A 24696-nucleotide genomic window follows, 5' to 3' on the forward strand; every position below is an offset into this window, starting at 1 on the left:
TAGATATCAGGAAATGTTTCTGATTGCGATGAAAAGATAAGCCTGCTCCTCTAACCATTTCTCATCTATGCGAATTAACAGTGAAGGATCATTTCATTGTCAGAAAACTGCAAAGGGGATAACAGAACTCAACTAAGACAAAGTTAAAAGTGAAAAACATTTGGTGAATATTTCTCAGCTTCTGATGAAATGTTGCTACAAGAAATTTAAATAATTTAGGTACTCCTTTTAAGCTCAGTTCCAACCCAGTGGACCCAAAACATGGGAGGAGTCAGGAACTTCCAGAAAACTGTTTAAGTGTTTCCTGTCGAAGGATAAGCAGGAGCTACAGATATTTATTGCAAACGTCCTTGGGGCTCTGGCGCAGGGGCTCGGGGGCGCACGGGCGCAGGGGCTCGGGGACGCAGGGTCTTGTAGGTTTAAACTAGAAGCAATGTTTATGGCATTTGTGGGATGAGCTCTTTGTTCTTATCTCTGTTGCATATGTAATCTGTAGTTTATTTTAGGGAAAAAATCAACTCTGAAGAACTGGAGAACTCAGGAATAAAGCAGAACCAGTAAGTGAGAATTTTCCTAATAAGGTCACCAACGGTTACCTATGCGAGTTAAATCAAGCAACTTAATACTTCCATTCCTAAGAGAAAAACAGAACATTTTTTTTTTTCCAATTTGGAGCTTTATTCTTTGTTTTTAAAATCAAGTATATTCTTGGACAGTTGCAGGCATGAACATAATACCCAGTGGTCACACTTATCCCCAGCCTTTCTTTTGTGTTTTGCTTTTCTCTGTGTAGCCCTGGCTGTCCTGGAACTCACAGGTTCCTGCCTGCCTCTCCCCGCAGGGTGCTGGAATGACCCCGCCCCACCCCAGCAAACCCTCCTCCCTCCAAGACGCTTCCTGCTTCATGTTTTTGTTTCTGACCCAGTGGGATTAACTCACTGGCATGGATGTGGAAGACAGCGCACTCGTACATAGCTGCACCATCTAAGACAGTGCCCCTTCAAGCATCCCTCAGCAGTCACAGTTCCTCGGGGAGGGACCGGACCCAGGACCCACGCCCCAGCCCATGCAGGCGTCTGCAGGTGCAAGCTCAGGATCGCTACCATTACATTACCTTGTCAACACTGCCTCAGCATTCCTCAGCCAGCTCATCTACTATTCCTTCTCCTTAGTCCACACGGGAGAGCAGACTGGGCGAGGTAAGCTTTGTGAGGGAGGTCACTGGAGATAGGGCCTCCATTTCGAGCTTGGACTGGGCTTGAACGGATGACCCTCCTTCCTCTGCGTCTCAGAGCGTTTGGATTATACTCCTGAGCCACAACCCCCAAGTCCAGGGGTAAGATTTTCCGAACCAGTTTTAAAACGGTACTGGCCTAGTTAGGGGCTCTGTTGCTGTGTTGAAACACCATGACCAAAAGCAAGTAAGGGAAGAAAGGGTTTATTTCCCTTACACTTCCATCATTAGCGGAAGTCAGGGCAGACACTCGAGGCAGGACAGGAAGTGAAGCGGAAACCAAGGAGGGCCAGCGTTTCCCAGCATGCTCTTTGGTGCGCTCAGTCGGCTTCTGTATAGCACGGGACCACAAGCTCTGGGTGGCTCTCCCCACTGTCAGGAATCAGGATTGTACCACAGGCTTGCCCACGGCCGATCCTGTGGAAGCATTTTCTTATCTGAGATTCCCTCTTCTCAGATAGCCTAGCATATGCAGTTAACATAAAAATTAGCTAGCGGAGTACCTCTTTTTTTTATTATGAAAAAAATAATTACTTTCATATCTTTAATTTTTTTCATTTCAAAGTAATTCCTAAAAGTACTAAGGAAAGTACAAAGGAACTTTTCCGCTGGATTGATGAGCTAGCAGCACTTCACCATGTCAAATACATTAGTGTCTAATTCCAAGAAGATACCAGGTCAATCTCGGGATAGCCAGCACACAGGAAGTTAGCCCTGACAGACTACCATCATCCACCGCGAAGGCTCACTCAGGTGGCCATCTGTCACAGGCTTCATGATGGAGTCATCACCTTTGTAGCCAGTGGGTTTGTTGACACTCGTGAGGTAGTTTTAAGAGTTACTTAGTAGGCCACTCCCTCAGCCCTGGTGTGCCTGGTGCTAGGTTTAGGCGTGTGAAGAAACGCTTTCTTCCTGTATCTTCCCAACTCTCAGTTCCAAGTTTCTCAGTTCCGGATGGGCGGGTGTTGGCAACTGGGAAGGTCGTGTATGTCACAGCATTCCAGTGGCAGAGTTCCCCGCTGTCCCGCTGCAGTCCGTGCCTTGTAGCTTTTGCATCCCCCGAGGAGCTAGCTCCACTTGACTCAGCTAAGTACTAGCTGCCAGATTCTGTCATCCCACTGGAAGGCAGGGCCTCGCCTTCTCCCGTGTCATCATCCACTGCATCAGTGTGGGTGGCAGCCTTGGCTTTGTTTTTTGTGGTGTTGGGGATTGAACCAAGACAAAGCAGCGCTCGGTCACTAGGCTGAAAGCCCCATTTGTAGATTCTCGTTTTTTTCCCATGAGGTGGTAATTTGTTACTATTTCTACGTATTGGTGTGACAGTGGGAGGTGTCAAGTTTGTCTCTACGTCCTTTCGACATTATCTCTGTCATGAACATATTCTTACTATAAAGCAAAGCTACTCCATGCTTATCTCTGTATTTCCTCTGCACTAGCCACGTAACAGGCAATTCCTCTAAGAAGAACTGGTTCCACTTGTGGAAAACGGCATTTTTCTAAATAAGTTTCATACATTCATTTATTATATGTATGCCCATGTATGATACAGCACACCTGTGGCTATGGGTCAGTTCAGTTCTTGGCTACCATGTGGGTCCTGGGGATCGCACTTGGGTCATCAGGTTTGCCAGCAAGTCAGGAAATGCTTCCTGACTCTCATGGCAAAACCCAACAAAGATACCACTAAGGCCAGTATCCCTGATGAGCATCCACGAAAAAGTAAGATGCTAGCAAGACAAATTCTACAGCATACTCACAAGCTAGCTAGCTCACTCTGACCGTGTGGGATTGCCTCAAGGATGGCTCAGCATGACAAAAGCGGTCATAATTCCACTGTCATTTTTAGCAGAGTCGCCCTAAGATATGTATGAAGCCACAAGAGACATCAAGCAATCAAAGACCAAAGTTGGCGAGAGGAAAGGTGACTCAGGTGGCAGGGTTGGGAAGAGCATGCGCTTGCGGGATGCAGCAAGGTCCAGGCCAGCCTGGCCCCGCTTCGCAGTCATGAAGAGCAAGGCCTGGGGATGCGGGCTCTGGACGCCATGCTCAGGACCTTGTTAAACTGGTCTGTGGTGGTTCATGCCTGGAACCCTAGCACTTGCAGGGTAGGAGGGCGGTAACCAAAAGTTCAAGTTCATCCTCAGTGACACGGGAAAATTGAAGCTGGCCTAGACTACAATATTCAGCTTCAAATACACCTAAAAAAGCAGTGTGCATTTGCCCAAGGCTACCACATACTCCAGTCCAGAAGTGATACAGCTGATAGTGACAGAAGTAGTATGAACACACACCAGGGAAAGAACAGTAAAAGGTGTTGGGAACTGGGTCTACCTGCATATGTACACGCCATGAGCTCCTTGAGTCACACCATGTTATAGGTCACCCGAAAATCACCTCAAATTTTCAGAGTTGAAACTAAAACTAGAAAAAAAAAATGTATGGGGAGGGAAAAGCACCCTGACTGTGGTCTAGGCAATTCTGCTTTTGTACTTGCCACCAAAAGCAAAACTAGGCAAATAGGATTACTAAAACAAAAGGCTCCATTGGCACAGCTAAGGAAAGGAAAAAAAAAGAAAAAGTGGAAAAACAGCTTGTAGAATGGGAGAAAATATTTTAAAAGTATACATCTGGAACAGGTTGCTATCCAAAACCCAATCCAATAGCAAGAAAACAAAGGCTGCATTGGTGTGGTGACACACCGTTAATCCCAGCACTGTGGGAGCAGGAGCAGGCAGAGCTCTGAGTTCGAGGCCAGCTTGATCTACTTAAGAAGTAGTAACACCATGTTTAACAAAACAAAACAAACTGACGTAGTTGGTAAAGTGGGCCAAGAACCACTACAAACATTTTCAAAAGAAAAAGGGCCAACAAGCGGATGAAAAAGATCCTGATAACCATGAAGGAAATCATGTGAGATGCCACCCCATACTCAGGAGAATGGCTGTTATCAATGGGAGGGGTGAGAGGGGCCGGAGAGGTGTGGCTCAGCGGTGAGGACACCTGCTGATCTTGCAGAGGACCCCACTTCAGGTCCCAGCATCCACGCGCACGGATAACAAGCTGGTAAGAAGACGGAGTAAGGAGAAACCGGCAGTGCTGGTCAGAGTGTGTGTTGGTTCAGCTATTATGGGAGCTCCTCAAAAAAACAAACCAAAACAAACAGAACTACTATGTAATCTAGCCGTCCCATGACTGGGTCTGTATCTATAGCCCAAGTAAAAGAAATCAGTATGTTAATACCTACGCTCTCATGCCCATGACATTATTTATAATAACCAAGGTAAGTCAATCTGGGCGTCCATCAATGGATGAATTAAGAAAATATAGTATAAATAAACAATGAAATTGTATCATAACAAAGTAGATAAACATAGAATAAAATACATGAGGCACAGAAAGACAATGTCTACATGACACCTAAAACTGCTGCAGTCATAGAATGGAAGATTGGGATGTACTTGAGAGGAATTGGGGAAGTGACTAGTCAAGGGACACAATTGGGGGGGGGGAAGTCATCTTTAAAGAAATACATTGGGACTGGCTTGGTGGCCCAGTGAGTAGAGGGACCGGCCTCAAATCCAACGATCTGAGTTTGACTCATGGAACCCACATGACGGAAGGAGAAAACTAACCCTTGCAAGTTGTTGGCTGCCTTCCACCGATGTGCTCGGCACGTGAGTAAAATTTAATGAAAACATTTTAAATAAAACTGTGTGAGAGAGAGAACACACAACGTGGTGCTCGCTCTCAGCCTCTGCTGTCTTTCATGTCCTCGCCCTCCTCACCCCATGTGAGGACACTGAGGCAGTCACCTGCAAGCCATGAAGAGAAGTCTCAAAGAAACTGACCACACTGCCACCTCTTAGTCTGTGGACATGAGTCTGTAGGAGCTGGGGTAGGGGAGGGGCACAGCTGTGCTGAAGTATGACTTTAATCTCAGCACTCAGGAAGTAGAAGCACTTGTCCGTGAGTCTGAGGCTAGCCTGGTCTACATAGTGAGTTCCAGGACAGGCTGAGCTACATAGTGAGGCCCTGTCTCAAACAAACAAACAAAAATCTTTGAAAAAGGCATTTCTTGGTCTCTTCTGAGACTACCATTGCAAAGTATAGTTATGGACAGAAGCACATCCTAAGAACACTTTATAAAAATGCCTAATGTTTCCAAACAACCTCAAACAGCTACCCCTTATTAACAAAATGTTAATACAACAATACAACAATGAAATAACAAAAATTTCATTGACATTTTGTAAGCAAATAGCAAACATTTTTAGAAAATGGTTTATTTGTTACATCACAAGAAAAAAATCACTATACAAAGATATTATAAAAGTAACAATATTCAATATAACAAAAGGTACCTTGACACTTAAAAAAACATTTCATCTTGATACAAAGGATAAATTCTTAGGTAACAGTATCTGAGAACTTAAATTCATTCATCAAGCATATAAAATCAGTGCAGACAGCTCAGTGGTAGAGCACTAACCTAACACGTGTGAGACGCTGGGGTCAACTCCAGTATGGTGCTCGCCTCTCTTTCTCTCCAAAATCTAAATATTTTAAACCAGGTGCACTGTGGTGACATACGCCTACAGTCTCAGTGCTCAGAACCAGGTGCAGTGTGGTGACATATGCCTACAATCCCAGTGCCCAGGAGGGAGACATAGGAGGTATTGAATTTAAGGTCAAAACAACAACAAAAGATTGCACTGTTTTGTGTGACCTGTTAAGCATGGCCAACGATACTTTAAGATTCCTTGACTGATGACTGACTGAGGTCTCCAGGGTTGCCCAGGCTGAAGCTAAATTCTTATTGCATCTTGTCCCTCCTCCTCAGCCTTCTAAGCGCTGAAACTACAGGCATGTGTCACCATGGTGAAGTCCAGTGAAGACCGAAGGGCACACAACCATCCCAAGCTAACTGCCCCCAGCCTATCTTACGCCATCTCATGGGATGTTACATTTTGGTTAAAAAAATTTAAAAAGAAAATTACACAAAATGAATTTGGTATTTTACCAAAAAAATTATATATCTGCTAATAGCCCTAAAAAGTCAATTTGTTGAAGAATATTTTTTTTGTTTGTTTTTCCAGACAGCGTTTCTCTGTGTAGCCTTGGCTGTCCTGGACTTGTTTTGTAGACCAGGCTGGCCTCAAACTCATAGAGATCCACCTGCCTTTGCCTCCCGAGTGTTGGGATTAAAGGTGTGTACCACCATGCCTGGCGAATCATCATTTTTTAAAATATTGTGAACTCAAAAGTATTCAATTAATTTTGTTTGTGACTCCCCCTCCCCCCCCCAAGACAAAGTTGCTCCATGCAGCCCTGGCTAATTCTGGAACTCGCTTTGAGGACCAGGCTGGCCCTTGAACTCAGAAATCTACCTGCCTCTGCTTTGAGAGTGCTGGGATTAAAGGTGTCGGCGCCACCACCACCTGGCTTGTTTATAATTCTGGTTTTTTTGGCTTAAAAAAAAAAAGATGTAGTTATTTGTTATGTATACAGTGTTCTGCCTGCATGCTAGAAGAGGGCACCAGATCTCATTATAGATGGTTGTGAGCTGGGAATTGAACTCATGACCTCTGGAAGAGCAGGCAGTGCTCTTATACTTTGAGCCATCTCTCCAGCCTCCGTTCTTTTTTTTTTTTCCTCACATTTTTTAATTGAAAAATAAAATCATTCATATTACATCTCAATTGCTATCCCATCCCGTGCATCCTCCCATTCCTCCCTCCCTCCCACTTTCACCCCATTCCCCTTCCCTATGACTGTGACTGATGGGGACCTCCTCCCCTTGAATATGATGCTAGGGTATCAAGTTTCTTCTTGGTAGTCTGCTATCCTTCCCCCGAGTGCCATCGGGCCTCCCCATCAAGGGGACGTCCAGCCTCCATTCTTTAAAGTTCCAAAAACTTAAAAAAGAATAACAACAACAAAAATGCATGAAGTTGTTGCGAGGCAGACTTCTGTGAGTTCCAGGCCTATCAGGGGTACAACAGGGAACCCTGCCTCAAACAAACAAAAGACCATGTGCAGCCATAGAAACAAGCTGATTCACTTAAATAACTGCCCTAGAGCCATGCTTGAAAAGTGTGTTTACTTGTTAAAATGCTGTATCTTGTCTATTAAAAAAGATGGTGGGGCACAATGCAGAGTACCATCCATCTCAGACTGGGGAGGCTGAGGCAGGCGCACTTCTGAGGTCAAGGCCAGCCTGATGTAGAGAGTGAGCCCAGGACAGCCAGGGCAACACAGAGAAATCCTGTTTGCAAAACAAAACAACTCCCTACCCCCACCTCCCACTCCCACACAAAACCAACCATGGTGAGGACATGAGTGGGTTTTTGGTCTTTTTGCGTACATGAAAATATTAGCTGTGATTACTTTTGAGATTTGATGTTATCTGCTGTTGACGCCACACTTTAAATTCTGCCACAAAGTTTAGTTAACATATTTATGTAAAGGGGTGAAATTGGATAAACTTGAGTGAAGCCTTCATCCATCCCTCACAGCCCACTGCTGGGCTTTCTACACAGAAGGTACCAAAGCATTTTAGCCTCTTTGCACATGCACCCTCTGAAAACAAACCTGAAACCTCGCAGTGGCAGCTTCATAGATGTCAAAGTACTCCCAATGAAAAACTCAACTTTTACAAAGAAATCCAGTCACAAACTCTTGACTGATGCTTCCCTTAAGAAGGAAGCATACTCTGGAGGAGTAAGGCCCCCAAAGCTCCACACACACCCAGCAACTGACGCACTCGCCTGAGAGAAGCAGGCATCACAGTTCTCAGGAAGTGTTTACTCCCTGTGATGTCTCTCTCCCAGCTACTGAGTGACTCCAGTGTTTGGACAGTCGACTAATCCGGACCACAGGAGAAACACAGCTGTTGGTTTGCTATCTCTGACTCATACCTTGTAACTTACAATGTTTCTTTTCAGACATAACTTACTACAAAGTATACCTTGGAAAGCTCGAAGGCCAGGGTTTTGTTTTCCTGGGAGTGAGCAGGGAATCTAGGGCTCTTCCTGCCCGTGCTATACCACTGAACTATACCTCAGAAAAGGCCCCTTTTTTTTTCACTTTAAATTTGGAGATAGGAGCTCACAAAGTTGTTCCCTTGAACTCACTCTACAGTCTGGCCTTGAACTTGTGATCTTTCTGCCTGAGCATCAGGATCACAGGCCAATACCAGCAGGCCCATCTAGGCTAAGAGCCTAAAACCAGCCTCTCTTTATATTTTTTCATGCTGCCTGATAGCTTATGGTAATTTTTCAGTATATCGTTTATGATTAAAATGATATGGTACAATTAGACAGCTTGAATCACCAATTCTAGGTCTCACCATGGAAGATACAGTTTTTCTGAGGCTGTGGAAACACACCAGAGCACTGTGAGACAAATTAGCAAGCCAGTCACTCTACACTCAGGTTTTTAAATGGCAGGCATCAGAACAATAGCTCACAGGTGCTGATGTCAACCTCTGGGTCAACCACCCAAACATGGTGGCTACATTGTTTTTACATAAGCAAAAAGTCTTCAAACTACACCTTAAAGTTTTCGATGCTTATGTGTGATTCCTCCTAAGAAGAAATATTCTTTGAGAATGTCCTTCACCTCTTATTTTCTACACAAGTATATTACACTGTAAAATACACAGTTATAAAAATGTCATATGACTTATTATATGAATACTGGCCACTGACATGCTCATGCATGGTCATGAGGGGTACTTCATGGGTACTTGAGATATAACCTTTCACATACAAGCAGGGTTTCTACCAAGAAACCCTTTGGTTGGTTGGTTGGTTTTGGTTTTTGGAGACCAGGTTTCTCTGTGTAGCCTTGGCAGTCCTGGACTCTGTAGAGCAGATACCTGCCTGCCTCTGCCTCCCAGAGTGCTGGGATCACAGGCATGCACATCCACTCTGGCTCAGGGTAGTTTTATACTTTTGTTGTTGTAACTCTAGGTAGCAAACACACAGCCATGCTCTACCGTGAAGCTATATGTACCAGTCTTTGCATATTTGTTTTAAGAAGAGGAAGGCAGTTGGCCAGCAGAGAAGGTATGTCTCTTCCATGCAGGGTGAAGTACTTTTCCCATTAAAAACCTCAGGCTGGAGAGATGGCTCAGAGGTTAAGAGCACTGGCTGCTCTTCCAGAGGTCCTGAGTTCAATTCCCAGCAACCACATGGTGGCTCCCAACCATCTCTAATGAGATCTGATGCCCTTTTCTGGTGTGCAGGCAGAACACTATATATAATAAATAAATAAATCTTCAAAAAAAAAACCATATCCTCAAATATTATTTTATAATCATCCTCCCCCGTCTAACAACTAGTTACCATTTACTCAGCACCAATTATGCCAGAGTCGGTGTCAAGTGCCTGAGTCCCAGAAATGAGCAAGGCACACACCTAACTGAAGGTCTGTAATACGGGAGCACAGTGCATAAATGCACCTCAGCTGTGGCAGCAGGACCCAGCCTCGCAGAGAAGCCTTGTGTTAAAAGGCAACAGGAACAGAGGCAGAACAGGCGGCATATACAGAGGAGACTGCAGAAAACCCACCATGTTCCAATTACAAAGTATAAGAGGAATAGGGTGTTTAAAAAACAAACAAATTAAGACAAACAAACAAACAAACTTAAACTCGTGGGAAAGATACTCATTAGAGAAAAAGAACGAAGCCTTTTCCAGGAATGGAAGGTTGGTGGGCAACGGCTATCAAGTAGGAAGACTGGAAAGGGCTATGTATGAATTGAGGACAATGTGTTAAATATTTCTGGTACACCAGTAATGCCACTGGGAAAGTACAGTGTAAGAGAAGGCAGTTCCCACGAGCATCAGACAGCAGGAGAGCGAGCTGAAGGTGCGGGTGATGAGAGTGCACAGGAGAGCACCCCCAGGGGAGCCTGTCCAGCAACAGGACAGGACACATGAGGAGGGTAACAGCTGAAAGAAGAATTGGGATTTGATGAGGAATGGGGTGAACCAAAGACAGATGGACAGGCGAAGGAGGCACAGCACTTTAAAGGTTAAGATGTGGTAGCGCACGCCTTTAATCCCACCACTGGGGAGGCAGAGGCAGTCTCTGGTAAAAGGAAAAAAAACGTGGAAGGGAGGGCACAATGTGGCTTTTTGGTACTTTGGGGCATTATTTTTCAGCCTTTCCTTTTAAGCTCAAGAAGATATTTATACAAAGAAAACAAGAACTAAATGGTGACATGAGGATTTGGGGGGGACAGGAGGAAAGACGCAGTGCACAAGGAGAACTGGGAAAAGAAGGCCCATGCCCTCAAAACCAGGTAAAATTACAAATGCAGCTAGGGAGAAGGGAGAAACACGTAGTAAATGCTCTGTAAGTCGTAAGATGAGCTCTGTGATCAGCAAGTAGCCCCTGAGAGGAAACCATCAACTGAAAACACTAAACAAGCCCGGCGTGGTGCACACCTTTAATCCCAGCACTCAGGAGGCAGAGGCTGGTGGAACACTGTGAGTTTGAGGCCAGCCTGGTCTACAAGTGTGAGTCCAGGACAGCCAAGGCCACAGAGAGAAACCCTGTCTTGAAAAAAACGAAAAAACGAAAAAACCAAAACCCAAACAACGAAAACACTCTAACCAGACAAAAAGTTTCTTCACTCAACCGAGAGAAACTCTGACAAGTCACTGTGCGAGCGACATCTGCTGAGCTCTAGTAGCTGTGTCTGAGGTCATGGGTGCCAGCTCATTCAAAACGACTGTAATTACCCTGAGCTGGGCACATCCTCACCTCCCAGCAAAGCCCTGCCCTGTATCCCCAGCACCATGAACGTGGTGTGGCTGAGCACACAGGTAATCCCAGCACTCCCAGGCAGAGCAGGAGGATCCGAAAGGCAAGGCCACTTTCGGCTACCGAGCAGGTGTGAGGCCAGCCTGTCGCAAACAAAAGTTTAGAAGCGGCAGCAGCTTTGGATGTATGCTGGGGAAATGGCTGGCTGGGTTTCCTTATTGGAAAGATTTAGGAGATCAAAGAAGAATCCAAGGTGACACCAAGGCTTTTTGCCTTAGCAAATGGAAGCGTGGCATGGTGATCTACAGAGAGCAAAGGCTGAAGGGGAAGCAAGTCTTGGAGAAACGTCCAGAACTCAGGTATGGATGTACTGAGCTGAAACTCAGGTGTTATGTTTCCTTGCTCTTCTGCTGGGGGGCGTGTGTGTGCTGAGCACAGGGTCTTGTGAGTGCTAGGCAAGCCCTACCACTGAGTCACACCCTAAGCCTTTCCTTTTTGGAGGCAAAATTTCCATAGCTGCCCAGGTTGGTACTGAACTTACTGCGTCATAGTCCAGGCAAGGCCTTGAATTTTCAGCCTCAAGTAGGGAGATGACAGACATGAGCCAGAATATCTGACTAATTCTTACAGAGAATCAGGCAGGCTTTATGAGGTCAAAGGAGTGAGGGCATCTAATTAAGAAAAGACTCAAGAAAACTTTTTCTTGAAAATACGGACATAAAGCTAATTTCGTAAGTAACTTTAAAGATAAGTGTCTAAATAGTATAAAATGGAAAAAATAAAACCTTCTATGCCCTGAAAGCTCATTTCTGCACACGCATACACACACACAGAAACATACACACACACACACATACACACACACACACACCCTAAAATACCAAAAAAAGAAATCTCAGAAAGCCCCTTAGGGGTCACTTTGGCCTATGGGCCTCAACAGTAATAATGAATTTATTTTCCAATGGCATAGCCATTACATGTTTTACCTTAAATCTGCTTGAAAGCAAATATCAGTTCATTTAACTAATACATTAATATACTATGAAAGACACACAGCTTGGCTTGTGGAAACACGGGAAAACAATTCACACCCAACACATGTGCTTCAGGCTTATCTTTCAAAGTAAGGAACAGCGGAGCCTTTAAAGTTCCTGCTCCTGAGATTTCTCTTTATACTCTATACACCTAAAGTTTTACAGTTCTCTAGACTTAAGTCCTACAATTTATATTTTAAAGAAACCATAAGCAAAGGAATCGCTCAGCTGCTCACTCTGTAGAGTGTCAATCCCTGCATACTGAATACTCTGGACAAAGTTATGACTGCTCGCGTCATTCGGTGGCTCGGGCTCGCTTACCAGGCCATTGTCTACACAACTGAAGTCTGATCTATCAAACGCATCTGACTGTGAAACAAAAGCAGAGTTGGAACTGGTGCCTGCGGGCACACTGGCGGACGACAGCGGGTGCAGCTGCCTCAGGTCTCTCGGGTCTAACCTTGAGTTGCATGAGGAGTTTTCGAAGTTGATGCTCACAAGCCTTGGGTTATCAGTGTCCCCCATGCTATCACTGCTGGACGCCATCACATTCACAGAGCGATTAGATAGCATGTTGACATCGGAAATACCGTATAAGTCAACTGGAGCCATGGACGGCGTCTCCATCCTAGCTATGTCATCGGCACTGTAGAGGCACGCATTGGCAGCACTGAGATCGCTCACACCGGGCCCTTCGAGGAACGGAAGCATACCTTGCGAGTTAGAGGAAAGTGGCCCCGTGGGGAAACTACCCAGTGTGTTTGTACTGACTGGGCGTGAGGTGGGCTGGGTCACTGAGGACCAGCTTGTAGGCTGATGGACCACTGAGGGTATGGCTGCAGGGTGATGCGCCAATCCACTTGAGATGGAAGCCGATGTAGAGTAGTAGGGTTCGCCTTGACTCGGGACTCCTGAAGACCTGGTCATTTCTGGTAAAACAGCACCATGAGAAAACAAGTTTGATTCTGTAGAAGAAAAATGTACAGAGTAAGATGAACACATTGGTATAAAGCATTATCTCTGAATTGAAATTATAAAAACATACTAAAAAATTTCCAGGATACTGATATATGTCAAATAAAAAAATTAAAACACAAAAAACATTACATGAATTCGAAGCTAAATTCTATAACATGTAAACTGCTTCATAAATACATAAAAATGATTTTTTAAGTTATTTTGGCATATGTAAGTTTCTTCCAGTTAAATATGAAAATCCAGCTTCTTGTTCCAGATAGGTACATTTTTACTTTATTTTTATTTTTGGGGGGGTGTTTCGGTGTTTCAAGACAGGGTCTCTCTGTGTAGCCTTTACTGTCCTCGACTCACTTTGTAGACCAGGCTGGCCTCGAACTCACAGTGATCGCCTGCCTCTGCTCCTGAGTGCTGGGATTAAAGGCGTGCGCCACCATGCCCGGCCTTTTCAGATAGGTACATTTTAAAAATGTACAAGATAAATACTAGAATTTCAATTAACAGATGTACAAGAGCCAGAATCATCCTATGGTTTCCACTTTTGGGAGAAAATGGAAAAGACATCCATTCAGGAAGACTGAAAACTAGAGATAGTTTTTTTTTGTTTTTATTTTGATTTTGGTTTTTTTCAAGACAGGGTTTCTCTGTGTAGCCTTGGCTGTCCTGGACTCTCTTTGTAGACCAGGCTGGCCTTGAACTCACATGATCCCCTGTCTGTGGCTCCCGAGTGCTGGGACTAAAGGTGTGCGCCACCACGCCTGGCCCTACAGACAGTTTTTACGACTCATTAAGATATGACCCTAAGGTCCTACAAAATTCCCCATCACAAAAAACTTGAGGTAAATTTTCTATATTTATTTACATATTACACAAGTACTGTACAAACCAAGATAAAGTACCAATTTAAGGACACAAGATGGGGAACTTGTTAGGAGCTCAGGAAATATCTTCTATAAAAGGTCAGATAGTTTTAGATTTCTGGGGCAATAACCTCTGTTGGAACTATTCAACTTTATTGTAGTGGAAGTAAAAAGGGAACCTAGGTATGGCCCGGGGCTGGGTATGACAGCAAGGACTCAGAATGCCCAAGGTCCTACCTACCCTAGCACCATTTTAAAACACAGTGAGAGACCCTAAGCAACCAAAGGCACATAACTGTGATCAAGTAAAAATTGCTATAAATAGATGCCTGCCATATACACAGTGGAATTGTAAAATTACCAGTGTTTAAATAAAATGTAATTTCTTGAACAATAAAATCCTCCAAATATAATCAGTTTCCTATACAACCTTCAGAGGCTCAGTACAGCTCAATTCAATATTGAAAGTATGAGAAAATCTGAAGGAAAGAAAAATATTTTAAAAGCATTTATTCCTAAAAAGTAGAATAACAGTATTTTTTCAGGGATAAAATACCTTTTTTGATGAATCTTCCTTCTCCAATTGACCCGGAAGGGACAGTTCTTGGTCTCTCAGGAAAGTTAGCTGCTATGATAAAGTTTTTGTATTATTAAATATAACTTGAAAAATAGTTTATCATTTTAAAAAGTTTAAAAACAATAAAGAAAACAAATTTATTTACATATGAATCAATTTAAAATATTCTTACCGCAATCCTGCAGCAATTTCTGAAAAAGTAGAGTTGTTTTTTGTTTCTTTGACTTATTGCCATATGCATCTGATTAAAAAAGAAAGCAGGAGAGCAGTGAATCATGGGATTGATTCTGCCTCCCTCCACCATGGACAGATGCTTTATCAACATGCAGAAACACTGCAAACACATGTGAGTAGCACAGACTGGTAAGCACATTATTGTGCAATATATCCTACATCAGTTATAAAGGACTTCTCAGACTTTTAAGTTTAAAAAAAGTTTAAAATATCATTTTTTTCACCCTAAGAACACCTATAAGTCAAAATAAACTGATGAAATAAGTCTGATAAGATATAGACCAAAGCAGATATCACTTTCTGATTAACAAATTTCCTACCTATAAAAGGGCACGATAAGTACAAAAAATAAATTAAAAATGCATATATAGAAATAAAATATGATCTAAAAGTTCAAGAACTCTGAAATTATTCAGACCCTCCTAAGACATGCAAGGAGCATGAAAAACAAAAGCAAAAAACAAGCCGGGAGCAGTGGTGCACATCTGTGACCCCAGCACTCAGAGAGGCAGAGGCAGGCGGATCACTGTGAGTTCGAGGCCAGCCTGGTCTACAAAGCGAGTCCAGGGCAGCCAAGGCTACACAGAGAAACCCTGTCTTGAAACAAAAAGCCAAAAAACAAAAGACACACAACTGAAAACTTCTAGGAAAAGAAATATAGAATCTGAATATATAAAGCTGTACTCAAATGTTTATTTTACAATATTACTTGCACTGACCAGCCTAAGAAAGTGATCTTTGCTTGAGCTGAGCATGTTGCTCAGTTGGGTCAGCCCTTGCTAATGTGCACAGAGCCCCGAGGTCAGTTCCTAGCACGGCATGTGAGAAGGCAGCAGGGGCAGCACAGTGACACACTGCTGAAATCCCAACACTCAGAAGGTGGAAGAGGAAGATCGCTCACCCTTAGCTGCACAGGAGCTCAAAGACAGCAAGGGATACATGAGAGTCTGCTTCCAATTCTCTCTCTCTCTCTCTCTCTCTCTTTCTCTCTCTTTCTCTCTCTCTCTCTCTCTCTCTCTCTCTCTCTCTCTCTCTCTCTCTCTGTCACACACACACACACACACACACACACACACACTTATGTATGTTTGTATATACATTACTACCAATCTGTCACACCTTTTTCATCTGGCAGGTATCTGAAATCCATGGATTCACTGACTTCCTGGTCAGAAGGCCTCCGCAGCTGCATTTTCACTGTCACGGGCTCCAAGATAGCTTTGCAATACGGAGGAGTCTTGAAAACAATGGCTACTTGGCGGTGTACGTCCGCTTGGGAAAAAATACCTTTGGCTTCCCAGTCATTCAACACAAAACGAACTTCTATATCGTCTAGTGAATAAGATGCCAAGGAATAATAAGAACGAGGCAATAAAGTAAAATACATATATTAATCAAATATATATATTACTAATTCAATTAAGCAGAACTGATAGATACCTTTCTGTACTTTGTCACAAAGTAGAAATATTTCATCTCCTCCTCTGACACTTCCACAGTTCTTGTTCACACGACAAATCCTTAATTCTGCAGTATTTGGGGCGCCTAAATATAAAGGATTAAAAAAAAAATAGGTCTCAGTATTGCTGTAATGAATACTGTTGCCGTGGCCAAAAGCAGCTTGCGGAGGAGAGGGTTGCTGTCACTCACAGTCCATACAAACAGTTCACCATCCAGCGCGTGAGGGCAGGAACCAGCAGGCAGGAGCTGATGCAGAGGCCATGGAGGGGTGCTGCTTAGCGGGGTGCCCAGCCTGCTTTCCTGTAGAACCCAGAACTACCTAGGGTTGGCCTCACCCACAATGGCCTTGACCCTCCCCCAGGAATCAGCAATCCAGAGCACACAGGCTTGCCTAGGGCCAGCTCTTACAGAGACAGTTTCTCAATGGAGGCTCCCTCGCTGACGACTCTAGCTTGTCTCAAGCTGACATAAAACTAGCCAGCACAAATATTGTATTTTATTATGTAACGAGGGGAAGAATTTGAGGAAACTAATTTAGAGAACAGATAGCAATTTTAATGTACAGATAAAGGAAACGAAATGTTTTTGTGTGTACTTTATGTGTGTTGAGGTGTGTCTGAGTGTAGGTATGTGTGAGTACAGGTGAGCGTGTGCCATCGCACGTATGTAGAAGTCAGAGGACAATGTTGGTTGCTTGCTAATCCTTGATTTCCTCCTCTTTCGAGACAGAGTCCCTGGTGTGTGCAGCTACGCGCACCAGGTGAGCTGGCCTTTGACTCTGAGCATCCTCCTGTCTCTTCCCTCTATTTCTTGGTAAGGGCGCACGGAGCGCATTAGTCACTTTATACCATTGCCTGAACCCCAGGGCAGTGCAGTTCGCATTTACTATGATGCTTCACCAAGGACCCAAGGCCCTCTGATGAGAATAACCTACCTCTAAATGCCTAGGGCTCAGGATTCTACATGCAAAACAGGTACAGCACTGCTGAGTGTGTGTGTGTGTGTGTGTGTGTGTGTGTGCGCGCGCGCGCGCGCGCGCATGCAAAATAATTTGGAGGAAAGTTTTACAATCTTTTCAAATGAACTTCTATATCCTCTGATGTATTATTTGTCAAAATGTATGCTTCTGAAAATAAATGCCAGAAATATTTGCATAAGATCTGAACATCCAGGAGCCAGCGAGATAGTTAAGTAGATAACGGTGCCTGCTGCAAGCCTGATTGATGACTTGAGTTTGATCCCAGGGAAACACACGGTGGAAGGACAGAACCAAGCCCTGTAAGTTGTCTTCTCCCTCCACATACACACGAACACACACACACACACACACACACACACACACACACACACGTCTTTAAAACAGACACATAAATATATTTATCTCAGTATAATTTGTTTCCAAAAAGAAACCAACCCAATATCCTTTAATTGCATAATCACTTTTTAAAATTAATATATAGCTGTATAAAAATATGCTGTCAGGCAAGGTGGTACAGAGCTTTAATCCTAGTGCTTGAGAGGCAGAGGCAGAGGCAGAGGGATCTCTGTGAGTTCAAGGCCAGCCTGGTCTACAAAGTGAATTTAAGACAACCAGGACTGATACACAGAGAAACCTTGTCTTAAAAAAACAAACAAAGAAGAAGAGGAGGAGGAGGAAAAAAGAAAATAAGCAGCCACTGGAAACCGCAGTGGGGCTCGGTGGTGTAGCTCACGTACAATGCGCTGGGTCCAATGCCAGCACTGTTTAAAAGGAAAAGAAAAATGTGATCGAAAAAAGTTCAAGGTACATTAGTGAGAGCAAAGTTTGGGGATTTTTTTTTCCTTTGTCATAAAACACAGTGGTCTTGAACTCACTGTTCTTAAACACAGCTAAGGATAACTTTGAACTCCTGAGCTTCCTGCCTCTCCTTCCCAAGTGCCATGATTTTTATAGGCATGCACTAGCACTACTGGATTTTTAAAAAGATCATTGAACCCTTTTTTCCCCCCAAGTTGCCAAAATTAGCGCATGAACGGTGGTGATGAGAAAGATGGGGTGTGTGTTAGTACAAGGGAACTGCAGTGCGGGCTTGGGGACAATGGCCGTTTTGGGAGATCAGCAGTGTTTTGCTCTTATTAGTTATGTATGCACATAAGCCTGAATTTGTTCTGTAATGAACACTGCACTTTGTTATTGTTTGCTTGAGCCAGGGTCTCTCTATGTAGCCCTGGAACTCACAATGTAGACCAGGCCGGCCTCAAACTCACAGAGAGCCGCCTCTCTCTGCCTTCTGAGTGCTGGGATTAAAGGCGCGCGCCGCCACACACGGCTTCTTTTTGTTTCTTGAGACAAGGTCTCAACGTGTAGCCCATAATGCCTTCAAACTTTATCCGCCCGCCTCAGCCTTCTGGTTGCTAGAATTACATGCATGAGCCACCAAGCCCGCTTAGCACGCTTCTTTTCTAATTATGAAAATACTTTAAATGGTTTAACCATTAAGGAAATAAAAGAAACTAAGAGTACAGAGATAAAAAAATCAAAGGACTTACGGTTGTCATAAATTGGGTTAGAGACAATGGGAGGAAGGGCAGTCGTCAGGTTTCCATGCTCATCAAGAAGGAAAACTTGGAAGCACAGCCTCACCACATTTAGGTCACAGTCGTCAAAGTCCAGCAGCTGCTGCTCGGGGACTGAACAGTACAAGGCGAGTTTTAGAGCGTAGAACACAGTCCGAATAGCTGAGAATACTAAAGCCCTGCGGCCTTTCTCTCTGCCTGTGGCAGCCAGTCACATAGCACCCAGGTCTGCACACAACTGAGAGAGTGTACGGTCTCAAGAACGGTTTTTATATCGCAGAGGCACCACCTCTCAGCGGATGATAAACTACAGTAGCCACGTTCCGGGAGGAGCTATACCAGGGACCTGGAGCATAAGGGTAGAACCACAAACTGACAACCACAGATCAAACCCAGGAAATGTGAATACACGTTTCACACAAAAGGAGATGGGCATCCTTCATTTAACACAGTGGTTGGGCCAGTCTGCAGTCACCTTCCAAACTTCCCAGGAATCACCGCCATCCCTGGCTTTACAGATAAGACACTGGTTTTAAGGGCATGAAATTATTTGTCCAAAGTTTCCCAGCTAAAATGGTAAAATGGAAATTTGAACCAGAGGGTCATTATGTACATGAACATTTTAGAGAGGAAAGGCGAGGAAGGTACCAGATGGTGTGACTTTATGTGTAAGTCAGGTTTGCTTTAAAAACAAACTGCACATCAGGGCATTTTTATAGCTCTGGGGAAAAAAAAAAGCTTGCCATAGAAAATAGTACAAGGGCAGTCTGTTTACACTGATGTTTGAAAAGAAACCCATTTCAAAAACAAAATATTGCTGCCTTTTGAAATGATATTTTAAGCCTATAGCAAGCAATCACTTGTTACTAATATATGTCATATTTTAAAAGCATGAAATTCATTGCATGAAAAGTTTACTTGAAAAGTACATTAGTATTAAAATTAAAATACTAAATATGAAAAACAATTAGCCACATTCCCTAGTCTTACAGGAAGTAAAACATCACATTTTAGTGCAGTCAAACAGTCTCAGGAGTTATCTGAGATTGACATTTGTTGCAGTTATCAGTAGTCTTAAGCCTACCATTTGAGTCTACAAAAACATACCTGTTCAGCTAGGAAGGTCAAAGTGGGGCTAACGAGATGACTCAGGTGATAAAGTGCTTGCTCTGCAAGCACAAGTTCAACGCCCCAAATCCATGCCATAAAGCCAGGAGCAGCAGCGAGGCTTATATCCTCAGTGCGAGGAAGGCAGACAGTGCCTGAGGAGCACCATCTAGCCTTGATATCCGTGCACCCTCAAACCATGTTTAAGAAAAAAAAAAGTGGGGTTCAAAATGCTAAGATGCCCACACCTGTGTCCTAGCAACACTCTCCTGGAGCCGTTACAGAGGCAGGAAGAGGGCGTGACTCCTGAAAGTCACACTGATAGCACTGTAAACTTAAGAGTTCAGGATTCCAATGTCTTCATTTCAAAGGTGAGTAATGGATATTAAGATGAAACAGAACAAAAACAGACAAAGTAACAAATAGCTAGGTGCTCCTGACAGTTTACAAATAAATTTATATTAGTGGTAACAAACTGTGGTTTAGTCATGCAATGGACTAAAACTCAGCATAAAGAACAAATTGCAAGCTATGGCTGTACACTCCAACATGATACACTGAAAAAAAAAAAATACAAACACTATGACCAAATGGAGCCAGACAGGAAAGACTACAGAATATAAAAGGATATCCTTCCATTTACATCAAATCCTAGAAAATACTAGATGTGGTGACGGAAAGGAGATGAGGTGTTGACTAGGGGAAGAGAGGGAAGGGGCCAACGGACTGAGGGAGACTGAAGGGGTCCTGGGGGTGGGGAATGTTTCTTTGCCTTGAGGTTACATGAAAGATTGTGTCCGGGTGGATTTATTTGCCAATTAGAGTTTAATTTATTAAAATAATATATAAATATAAAATAGCCAATAAACTATAATATAAATGTATTTAGCCACATGATTCTATCGAAGGCAAAACATATATTTTTTTTTCACAAAAGATTGTTGTTTGAGGGATTCTACTTTGAATTTTCTCAGTATGTGGAAAAACAGTTTTCCCTGCATAAGTATTACTCCCGTCTCTGTACAACACGGTTAAAACTACTGACAACCAGGAATCGTGAGTGGTACCTGGATTCAGAGTAAAGACTGGAAACCCATGTAATAACTAGGTTGTGAGTGCGCAGGCGTGTATGGCTAAGCGCGCACGTGAGGGCAGGGATCAGTGCTGCATGTCTGGCGTATTTGCCCTCACCTTATTTTTGAGACAGGGGCTCTCACTGAACCTTGCCAGCCGCAGAAGCCCTCCTGCGTCCCCTCCCCAGTGCTGGGAACAGCCAGCTCTCTGCAGACCGGTGCTGGGACTGCAGCCAGTATCATGCACATTACCTGCTGAGCCGCATCCCAGCCCTGGACCGAGTTGGACTACAAGAGACACCCGTCTCTCTGAATCAGTGCAGCACTAGATCTGCACTTAGTTTCTTATCTCACAGGATCATCACCTACAAGAGTCGCTTCTGTCCTACTAAGCCAAGGTTTGTGAACTCAGAACGTGTGTGTTGAGCCCCTGTGTTTTCACTAAACATTGAAGACAGAGGTTTACATAGAAGAGGTATTTATGACACTTCTTCAGTTAATGAGTGACTAAAGGCTCAAAAGGAATTCGAGGTTGCCCTCAGCTACACAGTGAGTCTGAGGATGCGATCTCGGATAGCTTTAATTACATGTGTACTCTACCATGCTAGACAAACAAGACTATTTAAGTAGCTATGTAGGACTTTTTAAGTATAGCATAACTGTGTCCACTTCACTTATCTATTTGACAATGCAGAATGCTAAAAGACACCAGAAGCGGTACCAAATAATGTTGTAAGGAGAACTGCTTAGGGCCAGAGAAGCGGGGGCTGGCTAGCACACAGAACCCTGAGTTCACTCTCCAGGAATGCATAAACCAACTCTTATAATGGGTATGAATGACCCAGTACTGAGGGGCCGGAAAATTCAAGGTCATTCTTGGCTACAGAGTGAGTTTGAAACCAGTCCTGAATACATGAGACCCCGTCTCAAAAGCAAAGCCAGGAACAACAACAACAACAACAACGATGTAGCTTCTGTACCACAGCGCCTACCCAGCTCTCGGAAAGAGGAGGAGAGGCACAAGGAAGAATATGTTCGGAAGGAAGAATCGAAACACCGCGAGGTTTTAGCTGTTTGTTTGTTCTAGCTAAGCATGGCGGCTCACACCTACAATCTCAGCACTGGGGGAGCTGCTAAGGCAGAGCTGCTGGGAGTTCAAGGCCAGCCTGGGATATGTAGTAACAGACCAGCTAGAACTATGTATAAAGACCTTATGTCAAAGTAAACAATAAGGAAGGGGATGCGGAGGCATCCTCAAAGAAAACACTGTCCACTTAATCTACAAGTAGAATTACAATATCAATAGAAGTCACAGTCCCTTGATACGCAAACAGTAGAAATTACAACAAATTACTTACCATTGAAAGGATTGATTCCTGCACTTATTCTTAAAATAATAGCTTCTTTCACTTCTTTTTTCTTTACACATCGAATACCCAAATTTTGAAAACTAAAAGCAAAAAACGAAACTTTCAAAATTACATCATAGCTAAACAAAAATATGACAGAAATCAAGCCTATCCAAGCCTGAGAAGTCACTTTCCTCTCACACCCTGCTGCCAGGTCATGGACCCTGTTTCTGACTGTGATCACAGCATGCAGGGGTGACAACAGTCTCTGAGACCTGTGAACACAAAAGCAGCGCGTGCTGACGCGCCTTTGACCCCAGCACTGCGGAGGGGGAGGCCAGCGCATGGATCACCTCAGTCACCTCGAGAGTTTGAGGCTAGCCTGGACTACGGGAAACCGTGTCTCAAAAGACCAAACTAAAAAAGTACAGACAGTATTATATAGCTTTCAAAGATACTATTTTATAGTTACATTTTGCCAACATGCTTAGTCAAATATACCAAGGTAGATTAACAATACAAGAAAAACAAGCAAACAAACACACCAAAAAGTAAAACTTCACCTTCCAAACAAATTCATGATCGATTTAGTAAAATTGGTGTATCAAGAGATGCAAAGAAAGCCGGGTGCAGCGATGCACGTCTGTAACCCCAGCACTCGGGAGGCAGAAGCAGGCGGATCTCTGTGGGTTCGAGGCCAAGCCTGGTCCACAAAAAGAGTCCAGGACAGCCAAGGCTACACAGAGAAACCCTGTTGTTGAAAAACAGAACAACAACAAGACTGAGATGCAAAGACCCTGAAATATGCAGCATGTTTTACTGAACCTGTAGCAATGTTAACCTATGTATTAAAAAAAATTGTATACAAGTGGTTACTGTATGAAAACATATCTGTATACATTACCAAACTTAAAAGTCAAGTAATTAAAGATGAGCATCAATATTTCTGGCTTCATGAACATTTTGGAGGCTTGAGAGCACTACTTGGGCCCAGAGACGATTGGTCAGAGCTAAGTGCCTGTGGCCCCATTTATGTACAATTCTCTACTTCTATGACAGACCTGGCTAACTTTTCTTTTCTCTTTTTTTCCCCTTTAGGTTTTTTTGATACAGGGTTTCTCTGTGTAACAGCCCTGGCTGTCCTAGACTCGCTTTGTAGGCCAGGCTGGCCTCGAACTCACAGCGATCCACCTGCCTCTACCTCCCGAGTGCTGGGATTAAAGGCGCGCGCCACCACGCCCGGCCTCTGGTGAGCTTTCTTATATTCACTCCCTCTGCTCATTTATGCTGCCTGCCTTGCTCATCACTGAAACATGTGTCATCAAATACACGAAACACAGCTAGCAGCCATACAGCGTCTTGTACAGCTGTATTTGGGGCTGGCCTCAAACTTTTCACAGACCACAGGATACACTTTATGCCACGTTATAGGATTACAATAAGAGGAGTGAAGTGTTTTTTATTAGAGAAGTTTAATACTAACACTATTTAGCAACAGCTTCAAAAGGTCATTTATGGAAAACTTCTCAATAGCTACAAATATTACTCATTTGCATATGTGTGATCAGATGATGGCGGGGAACTCCCCTTCCACCACCCAGTCATACTTGTTCCCACATGGAAAAACCATGACATCATTTGAGATGGGTGGGTGTGAATAAGGAAGCAAAACTCATCGATAAGAACATCATCATTTGTTCACATCCCACTGGGCACTTGTGGCCAGAGGTTACCTGGCTCACCTTACCCATGTTCATGCGGCGCTAAGTCCATGTTCGTGCCTGGCCCTCACACCTGTGACCTCATTAACACCTAAAATAGCCCTGCCTTTCCTTCCTCCACCTCCAACAACAAAAAAGTTTTTTTTGTTTTATTTTTATTGTTGTTGGCTTTTGGTTTTTCGAGACAGGGTTTCTCTGTGTAACAGCCCTGGCTGTCCTAGACTCACTTTGTAGACTAGGCTGGCCCCCAACTCAAAGAGATCTGCCTGCCTCTACCTCCCAAGTGCTGGGATTAAAGGCGTGAGCCACCACCGCCTGGCTTGATATTTCCTAAAATAGTGCATTCCTAGGGCTTTTTGTGTTTTGTGTCACTGCTATTGATAAGAACTTCTCTGGAGACAACTGCCTTACTGTGTACGCTAGGCTGGCCTCAACTGTGGAAATGTCTGCTTACTTATAATCCCAGGACTCTGGAGGAAGGGGAAAGAGAATCGCTACAAGTTGGAAGCTAGCCTGAGCTATACAGTGAGACTCTGTCTCAAAACAGGCAAAACTTTAAAAATAAGGTAGCTCAGTTGGCAGGCTGCTAGCCTAATATGCGGTCTGAGTTCACGCTGCATAAACTGGCGGGGGTGCCTTATGGCTATAATCTCAACCTGTAATTTCAGTGTCTGAGTTCTCGGGAGGACCTCCCTAGCCTTCGTGAAACTCTGTCTTAAGAAAAAAATAATAGTCAGGTGG

General features: G+C 43.8%; 1 protein-coding gene and 1 long non-coding RNA gene across 6 annotated transcripts in view; one reads left to right on the plus strand and one right to left on the minus strand.

Annotated features, from left to right (window-relative positions):
- Nucleotides 1-441: 441 nt before the first annotated feature.
- On the plus strand, nucleotides 442-2641 carry LOC311607649. Its single transcript, XR_014782680.1, has 2 exons — nucleotides 442-557; nucleotides 842-2641. It is a non-coding gene; the product is annotated as an uncharacterized lncRNA (long non-coding RNA).
- A 3890-nt stretch (nucleotides 2642-6531) lies between these two features.
- Nucleotides 6532-24696, minus strand: part of REL (REL proto-oncogene, NF-kB subunit) — a 35677-nt gene continuing 17512 nt past the window's right edge. For 2 of the 5 annotated variants that reach the window (XM_084799755.1, XM_084799751.1), the window contains exons 4-10: nucleotides 22244-22335; nucleotides 18679-18819; nucleotides 16129-16233; nucleotides 15808-16020; nucleotides 14627-14695; nucleotides 14434-14505; nucleotides 6532-13007 (exon numbers count right to left, since the gene is read on the minus strand). In XM_084799755.1, the coding sequence (XP_084655881.1) occupies nucleotides 12232-13007; nucleotides 14434-14505; nucleotides 14627-14695; nucleotides 15808-16020; nucleotides 16129-16233; nucleotides 18679-18819; nucleotides 22244-22335 (1468 nt within the window). In that variant the 3' untranslated portion in view covers nucleotides 6532-12231. The remainder of the gene's footprint in view (nucleotides 13008-14433; nucleotides 14506-14626; nucleotides 14696-15807; nucleotides 16021-16128; nucleotides 16234-18678; nucleotides 18820-22243; nucleotides 22336-24696) is intronic. The other 3 variants (XM_084799753.1, XM_084799754.1, XM_084799752.1) reach the window with 3 other exon arrangements.

Source organism: Acomys minous (genome assembly GCF_964271855.1).
Source record: "Acomys minous genome assembly, chromosome: 10".
Taxonomy (NCBI): Eukaryota; Metazoa; Chordata; class Mammalia; order Rodentia; family Muridae; genus Acomys; species Acomys minous.